The sequence below is a fragment of the Belonocnema kinseyi genome, chromosome 8 (genome assembly GCF_010883055.1).
Source record: "Belonocnema kinseyi isolate 2016_QV_RU_SX_M_011 chromosome 8, B_treatae_v1, whole genome shotgun sequence".
Taxonomy (NCBI): Eukaryota; Metazoa; Arthropoda; class Insecta; order Hymenoptera; family Cynipidae; genus Belonocnema; species Belonocnema kinseyi.
This window is the reverse complement of record NC_046664.1, coordinates 68,297,516-68,306,716: the sequence shown is the minus strand read 5'-3', so window position 1 is coordinate 68,306,716 and position 9,201 is coordinate 68,297,516. Positions and strand designations below refer to the sequence as shown.

Below are 9,201 nucleotides of genomic sequence, written 5' to 3'. Positions count from 1 at the left end.
ATTAATGTGGATCATAGTATACTTTATTCGAAACTTGAGGAAAAGACCCACATTTTAACTTCCGTATGAATTTTCAAATCTTTATTTAATATTGCAGTATAAGCAATTGAAAAAGGTACTTTTTTTATAATTTCCTCGAAAACTTTGCGTGTCATATTAAAATAAAAACATACGTATCGAATATTTTTAAGTATTAAACAATAAAAGAAGTATTTGACGTGAAAGAAATTATGGTGTCCCGGTCAAATAAAAAAGCAGAATTTAAGTAAAAATGTTTATTGGCGTAAAACGAACATCGTAACAATGAGATTTTCACAATAATACAGAATTACTCGATATCTAGCACAGCAGTCAACCAACTAATTGAGAAACTAGCGATCGAAAATCGAGCAATGAATGCCTCGAGGATATCTTTTTTTTTCATTATACTGCGTACTCTCCAGTTCATCAGTCACTTAATATCTTCTTATATTTCTATAACACTCATTTCAAAATACTCACAGGAGGATAGCGTGAAATCGAAAAAAAATTGTATTTACAACCAGGTACCTTACATCGGCACGCTAAATTACCCCTCCTTTCATTACGCGTGATGCACTTTCCCAGTGGCATAAATATTTCCAAACACCAATTCTTCTCTGCAAATGAAAATGCGATTTTAACTATCACGAGGAAAATGCAAGCGGCAGTATTTCAGATTCAATCTAACCTTTCTTCTTTATATACCTTTCGAGAATTTCTAAAAGGTGATTCTTACTTTTTTTTTTTGAAAATGAGGCGGGATATTATATCATTAATATCAAAAAAGTGTAAGTTCAGAACGAAAAAAGTTCCCACTTGGACTTTTATGAAGTTTGTCCTTCCTTTTCAACGACGAGTAAAGCTTTTGAATTTATCTAAGTGAAGAAATCGAGACTTGTCCAAATATAATTATAACAAAAATCATTGTTTTTTGGAGAACTTAATGAGTTGGAAATTATAAGTGGCAAGTTGAGGCCACACTTAAACTTAACCTCAAAAAATAAAAAGGAATCATTCCAAATATGTGGAATTCGTTCCGTTTGGAATGCGGGAATCTCGAGCAGATTGTGCAATTCAAAAAATGACTAAATTCTAATTAAAAAATGGAAATCCACTTCATAGAAAACGTCAAGCTGCTCTTTTCATATATATATTATTACACCACTGTTCCACGAAGACTTTCTCGCGACGCAGCTCTCATCGGAGAATAATTTCTTCGCTTATGTATACAGTCATACGTATTGTGCAAATGTATTCCAGCTCGAAAAAAGATCAACGCGCTCATATCCGCGCGACACTTTGGTACTAATAACATCGTAATTTAATAAAAATTTAATTAATCTAGTTTAGAATGCTCTGGATTCAAGCATCAATCAGTTTTCTTGGCTACCGTGTCCTTTGTAGGTTCTACCTTGGGTGCATCGTCCTTCGCAGGCTCGATAGCTTTCGGTCCTTCTTTTTTCTCCTTTTTCTCCTTCAACTTCGCCTCCATTTCTCCCGAGAATCCAAACTCGTTAACTCTGGAGAGATCAGTTTTATAGATCCAGCGTTGGTAGAGGAATATGCAAAAGACAATGTCATCTCGGAAGCAACCTAGCCTGTAAAGTGTCGGCATTTTTATCACGAAAGCGAACACGTCGTCGATAAATGTGTTCAGGAATTTGTAGGACAACATGCGCCAGGGAAGGTGCGCAACGCTCTTGAGCTTGTAATTGATGAAGAGCTGTGGAGTCATCATGATGAACCCGAAAGTCAATAGGAATCCATAGAGCATGCTGAGAACCCACGAGTACCAGCTCTTGTGTTCAAGGTACATGAGAGAGTAAACTGCATAGCCTCCGAGAAGTGGGAAAAGAGCCCAAGATAGATACTTGAAGGCGAGTCTGTCGTACATCTTCGTCGAAGATTCAACGTAGGACCCTTTGTCGTGAACAGATATTCTGGGGAAGATTCCAAAGATCTTGGATTCTCGGTTTACTTTGATGTCCACGGTTTTGTTGATTTTCCAGATTTCGATGCAGAGACCAATCGCGCAACTTATCCGGACGACGGTATTCGTTTCGTTGTCGAGGACGTAGAGAAGAACGATAAGGGACTGGAACACGTTGAAGAAGACCGACCGGACGGAGAGACCTTCGAGAGATTTGCGATTGTTCCAGAATTCGATATCTGTGAAGAGAAAGAGATTTTAGATTTCAGAAGCTTTGCGGATCTTCAGGGTTTTGTTATTTAGTGGTAATTTTTACCATTTTTAAATGCGAGGAATTCGAAGATACTGTGTAAGATTGATACGGCGAAAGTCAGACCCAAGAGATAAGCATTCGTCTCGAGGAGAGCTTCCTTCAGAGTGTCTTGATCGCTCTCTTCTTCCTCTGCACTTCCTGCAATTTTATCAATATTTTTAGAATGCAGATTCGTAAAACTTGAAAATTTAGACTTGCAGGCTTCAAACTTAGTTGATAAATCCAAAATAGTGTGAATAGTAGCATCAATTTTGAAAAACGGTAGCTGAATAGTGTCTTGTCAGGTCTTGCAATTTATTATATAATAAATCCCTTAAATATAGTGATATCACTTGAATCTCTGAAATCTGTAGAAGTATTTTGAAATTTTATTTTATTTATTTCCTAGGGTTCTCTAGAAATCCGCTGAAATCTTTTTAATATCATTGAAATCCTGCAAACATTTTTTAAATCCTTTGCAATTTTCTTAAATCCTGTCAAATTCTTTGAAAACCCTAACAATTTTAAAATCTCGTTAAATCCTTTATAATTTGTTAAGAAATTCTAAAATGTTTTAAGTCCTGAAATATTTTAGATTCCCTACAAATCTTTGAAATCTAATTGAAATCAATGGAAATTTATTCTAATATTATTTAATAAATACCGAAAGAATTCGTTGAAATTATCGAAATCTTTTTAATCTTCTGAAATCAATAAGAAAATTGTACTTTCTTTAAATTTCCTACAGCCCTACAAAATTCTTTGAAATCTCACGAAATACCTCGGAATCTTTTAATATTTACTATATTCTTTAAAATCCTTCAAATTTGTTTAATTCCTTTAATATTTTGAACATTTTCAAGAATCTTTTGAACTTTCCACATCTTGAAATCTCTAATATTTTAAAATATTTGTTTCAAATGTTTATTTACCTTTAAAAATGTCTCAATATTCGAAATCCTTTTTGTCCCCATCAAAATTCATAAAATCCATAGAATGCTCTAGAAATCCCTTAAAATTTACTTAAATTTCATTTAGTCCCTGAAGTTCAATATAAGTTATATTTGAAATTTCCTAAAATCTCTGGAACTTTTTGAAATCTTTCGAAATCTATCCGCCATCTCAACTAATCACAACATATCGAAAAATGATTTTCATGGATGAATTTGGGGCCTAGCATAAATTAGAAACGTTTTTTTTTCTGACATTTTGAACCACTAATTTTTTTCATGAATTTATTCAGGTGTCATCTAATTTTCAAACAAAAAAGATGATTTCTCAACAAAAAATGTATTAGTTGTTTTTACAACTAAAAATTTTTTTCTTTTAAATCATTAATAGTTTCATTGAATCAAAAAGTACGCATTTTTAACAACAGTTGATTCCTCCATCAAAACTACCAAAAAAGATCAATTTTTAAATCAAAAAGACCAATTTACAACCAAGAAAAATTTTACAGTGAACAAAGAAAAATTATGCATCCAAAATGGTTAATTTTTAGGCCAAATAGATAAGCTTTCAACAAAACAGTTAAATTTCCATCTAAATACTTGAATTTTTAACCAAAAAGATTAATTTTCTACCAAAAAAACACATATTTCTCACCAAATAGTTCAATTTTTAAGAAAGAAGATTAATGTTTTACTAGAAGATAAATTTCCAAAGGAATGCATACATTTTTAACCAAATAGTTGAATTTTCTACGAAGATTAATTTTCTATCAAAAAGGACAAATTTTGAACAAGTCACATACACTTTTTTAGAATTTAACAAAACATTTTTTACTAAATAGTTCAAATTATATGCCAAATTGTTGAATTTTCACACCAAAAAGATTGATTTTCTATAAAGAAGTTAAATTTTCAGGTCGAAAATATTAACTATTAACAAAAAAAAGTTAACTAACAGCCAATCAGTTAAATTTTCAACAAAAAAAATTACTTTTAAGGAAGTAGTTTTTCAACCATGAAGTTAAATTTCCAATCTAGAAAGACGAATTTTCAAACAAAAATTTGAGTTGATATTTCAACAAAAACAGATTAATTTTATATAAAAAAGTTGCATTAAAAAAATGAATTCTTAAAAAAACATTCAAAAGTTGGTTTTTGAACAATAAATTAAGAATCTTCAACAAAAAATAGTTGGGTTTTCCTATTCGGTTCTGTTAATTTAGTTCGAATTTAAATGGAAAAATGAGAAAAGATGGAAAGACTTTGAAAACTGCGATAAATAATCAGTAAGTTTGATGGATATTATTTACACCATTTTTTATCTTTAAAGTTTGTCTTAAAATCTTAAAATTTGTCACATTTTTGAAAATTTTCAAAAATTTGAAAACTTTTAAATCCTCTGAAATTAGATGAAACTTCTTGAAAACACTTGAAATTCTTTAAATTCCTGAAAATTCTATAACTTTCCACGGAATTTTTTTAATACTCTAGAAGCTTCGAAACCATATTGGTAACGGTGGTCGACCATTTCACCATCTGGTGTCGAAAACCAGAACTAGAAAGAGTAGGTAGAATTTGAAAAATGCATTTTAATGTTTGCATACAAGTAAAAATAAGTCTTTATTCTAAACAGAACGTTTCAGGCAGAATTTTGAGTTTGATTTCAGGCACTAGATGGCGCATAACAGTTTGAAAATTCCAAATAAAATCTTTTCAAATGCCTGAAATCACTGAAAATACTTACACTGAATGCAATTCTGAGTGTCATTTTTCAAAATACCTTAAAATGTTTCGAAATCCCCTGAAATCTTTTGAGATCCTCAAAATCTAAATTTTCTTTCCTCGATTTTTGAAATGACGGATATTTTACTTTGGTAATAATAGTAGATAATAGTAACACTAGTATCATTTTTTTCACAATAATTGCATCATTAAAAAACAATGTCAATAGTGGCGTGAGTCTAGAACTCTCTTTTTTAATAAAAAATGTAGAGGTATTATAGATACCTAGAAGTGATGATGTCCATTTATTTCTCATGTTTTGGGCCGTGTAGATTTGCCATTTGAATAGTGAGAGAGGTTGATAGGTAAGGCGCAATTCGAGTTCTTTAACGGTATCGTTTATTGGTTGATAGTCTCGCTGCATGTTCCAGAAATCATTGAAGTAAATTACGGGCTTGTAGAAACTTCCAGCTTGCGAAAAATGGATATCTGAAAAAGAAAGTTTCATATTATTTTTCAGGGCTCGGGCACAATTCAGGTATAAATAATAGTGTAAATAGTGGCATCAATTCTGAAAAACATTAGCAATAGTGTCGTGAATTTGTTAAAATTTTATATAAATCACGTAGGCCTTGGATCGCCTAGCATGTTTTCGAAAATGGAATAAAAGGTTCAAAGAAAAAACTACAATTTCTTTTTGTTTTTTTTTTTAACAAAGAAAATTAAATGCAACGCCATACGTATAGAAAAAAAGCATAAAATAGTTTTTAAAAACATGTTGCAACTTTAATTTTGACCTTTCTAGCATAAAATATAGAAATTGCTAGACACAGCATTAAATTTTTGTTTATAATTCACACAAAAATTGAACAAAACAATATTTCAAAGAAATTGCATAAAATCATGTAGATGATTTTGTATTATATGCGGAGGTATTTTTAATATCTAAAATATTTTTTGTGTAGATTTGAAGCTCAACTAATAAAAATACTATTTGGCTGTTTAGTTACCATTTGATGAAATTTTGTTATAAAACTTTTTAATTCAAGTTTTTATACCTAAGTTTTTACTGAATTTTTTTCTCCAAATTCTGGGGGTTTTCAGGACAATTTTAGCAAAAACTCTAGACTTCACTCTGATAGTTTGATTTATGGAAAATTAGAAATTTTCAGAAGAAGAGTAATCGTATCAATTGAAACTCTGATTTAAAGTGTTTCAGGGTATCTACTCAAATCCTGGAAAAACATACCCTGGCGATTCCAGGTCTTTTTCCAGGTATGTCAAGATTTTTCAAGGTATAATTTTCCATGATACGGAACCATTGAAGTATTTTACATTTTTTCTAAACAATTGATTCAGAATATGTATACAATTGTGCAAGTTTATTATTTTTTCGTTCATCCTTTACAATATTTAAATGTCTTAAAATAGTACTATTCATATATAAAATGAAATAACTTTTTTTCACATATGAAAGTAACTTTATCAGAGGATCAGTAATTTCTTAATAGCATCAGTTTCTATTAAATTCAATATTAAATTATATTTAAGATTAGATTATACATAGATTAATTTAAATAAAATATTATTAGATTAAATTAATATGTTTAATTTAGAAAACTTTAACAAATTATATTACGAGATATTTTTAAATATATTAACACCATTGAATAATTAAATAATTCTTAAAAAATACGTAATCGTTTCTTGAACTTGTTCCTAAACTCCATGAATTTGAATAATAATTAAAACACATGTTTATTTTATCTTTATATGCTAAGATTATATGCACACTCTAAATTCTTAACTTTTCAAATAAAATAGTTGAACTTTCAACTAAAATAGATTAATTTTCAACAAGAAATGGAATAGTTAAATTTACATTTAAAAATAATAGTTTCAAATCAAATAGTTCAATTTTCTACCGAAAAGGACGATTTTTCAACACAACAGTTGTATTTTGAACTAAAAAAAGATTAATTTTCAACAGAAAATGAAATAGTACAATTTTCAATTAAGGCCATATGAGCGTAACCTCAGGCATTTTTTGTTCAAATCCAACTTACGTTCACACGAAATGCGATATCGAGTTGAAAATTTTGAAAATTACAAGAGAAGCACTAAGAAACGTTTGCCTGGTGCTTAATTTTTATAATTATAAAAGAAAGCAAAAAAATGGTTACAAAAAAAAACTTCTTTTATATTTTTGAAAATTTAGGACCAGATAAAACGTTTCTTAAAGCTTTCTTATTTAGTTTCCCCACTTTAGAAATTTTTTAAATGTAAGAAAAAATTTGAGCTCACGCTCACATGGCTTTAACCAAATTAATTTTCAGCCAAAGAAAAAACAAAATTTAAATTAAAAAGCTCGTTTTTCAACAAAACTTGAATTTTTAACCAAAAAGAAGAAAATACAGTTTTTACCTAAAGAAAACATTTTTCAATAAAATACATGAATTTTCAACAAAATATATAAATTTTTAGGTAAAGACCAATTTTCAACGAAATACTTAAAAAATCAAGAAATAGTTGAATTTTCACAAAAAAAAATTTTTTTTCAACGTAGTAGATTAATCTCTACAAAAAAAAACACGAATTTTCAACAAAATATATAAATTTTCAAATAAAAAAGATAAATGGTCAAAAATAAATTTTCGAAAAAAAAACGAATTTTCAACGTGATAGTTAAATTTATAACTAAATAGAAATGAATTTTTACCAAGAAGATTAAATTTCAACTAATGAGATAATTTTCTACCAAAAAAGACGAATTTTTAAATTGAAATAGAAAAGTAAAAATTTCAGTACAAAAATAAATATTTAACCGTATTGAATAAATTTTCAACAATATAGTTAAATTTTCAACCAAAAAAAAAAATAGGTTATCAACCAAGAACGTTAAATTTCCATTAAAAAAGATAAATTTTTGACAACAAACCGTATATTCAGGTATACATTTAAAAAAAAATTAACTAAAAAATGCATTTTTAACAAAATAGTTAATTTTATACCATAGAAAATTAATTTTTAACGAAATAGTTGAATTTTCTACCAAAGAAAGGAAACATTTTAACAACATACATGAGTTGTTTATCTAAACAAGATAACATTTTAACAAAAAATAGAATAGTTAAATCTTCAGTTAAAAAAATTAGTTTTCAACAATATAGTTAAATTTTCAACGAAAGAAATGAACTCTTAACTGAAAAGATCAATTATCAACCAAGAACATTAAATCTCTATCAGAAAAGATAAGCTTTTCCGTAGTAAAAAAAAATAATAAAGCTACTTTCACAAATAAAAAAAACATTGTTATTAAATTGTCTGCATTTAAAAAAGTTCACTGACATTTCCAGGTTGTGTCAGGCGTATAGAAATTTAATAAGCTTCCTCTAAACATCCTGATTTTAATTTTAAAGTATTTTTAAAGACCGGGAATTTCTACATACTTTAAATTACTTAAAAATACATTAGCTTCTAATTTCACGAATGCCCATATCTTAATTATTATTCTTAAATGAATAGACTGATTCACGTCGAAAGTATTTATTTTAAAAGTTTTAAACAGCATATTTTTAACTTGAATTGCCTCAAAAATTTTCTTCGTTTATTTTTTTGTAATGATTAATATTTTTGGTAAGGGCGAAATGACAAATCTCGGAAATAAATATTTAATTATACTTAAGGCCATGTGATGAGTGGGTCACGTGACCAGATTCCTATCTTACCGCCACTTTTTTTATTTCCCAACTTATATTCACACGAAACGCCACATCGAGTTGAAAATTTGGAATACTAAACAAGAAGCACTAAGAATGGAGGGTCTGGTCCTAAATTTGTATAATTATGAAAAAAATTTTTGTTGTAAATAATTTTTGTTGCTTTTTTTTTTAATTACTAGAATTTAGGACCAGGCCCACCTTTCTTAGTGCTTCTTATTTATTATCTCAAATTTTCAACTCGATGTGGCGCTTCGTGTGAAAATAAGTTGGCAAATAAGAAAGGTGGCGGTAAGGTAGGAATTTGGTCACGTGACCACTCGTCACATGGTCTTAATAATAATAAGTATCACAATTTAATAAGTATGAAGTTTTAAGAGAAAATATTCTTGAGTACGAAAAAGATTTTGAACATATAAAAATGATTTAACAAATTTTATATGTTGCCGTTTTAATGCAAAAATAATTTTAAGGGCATGTGACACAGCTAAATACCTATATTACCGACCACAGTTTTTCAGTTCACTGAATGTTTTTTTGAACCTAAGAACTTTTTTTGTAAGTAAA

The 9,201-nt window shown here is 28.7% G+C and overlaps 1 protein-coding gene across 1 annotated transcript in view; it reads right to left on the bottom strand.

Annotated features, from left to right (window-relative positions):
* Nucleotides 1-265: 265 nt before the first annotated feature.
* The window catches only part of LOC117177834 (cleft lip and palate transmembrane protein 1 homolog), a 19,473-nt gene continuing 10,537 nt past the window's right edge, over nucleotides 266-9,201 (bottom strand). The window contains exons 4-6 of the mRNA XM_033368805.1: nucleotides 5,201-5,404; nucleotides 2,268-2,402; nucleotides 266-2,190 (exon numbers count right to left, since the gene is read on the bottom strand). Of these exons, the coding sequence (XP_033224696.1) occupies nucleotides 1,391-2,190; nucleotides 2,268-2,402; nucleotides 5,201-5,404 (1,139 nt within the window). The 3' untranslated portion in view covers nucleotides 266-1,390. The remainder of the gene's footprint in view (nucleotides 2,191-2,267; nucleotides 2,403-5,200; nucleotides 5,405-9,201) is intronic.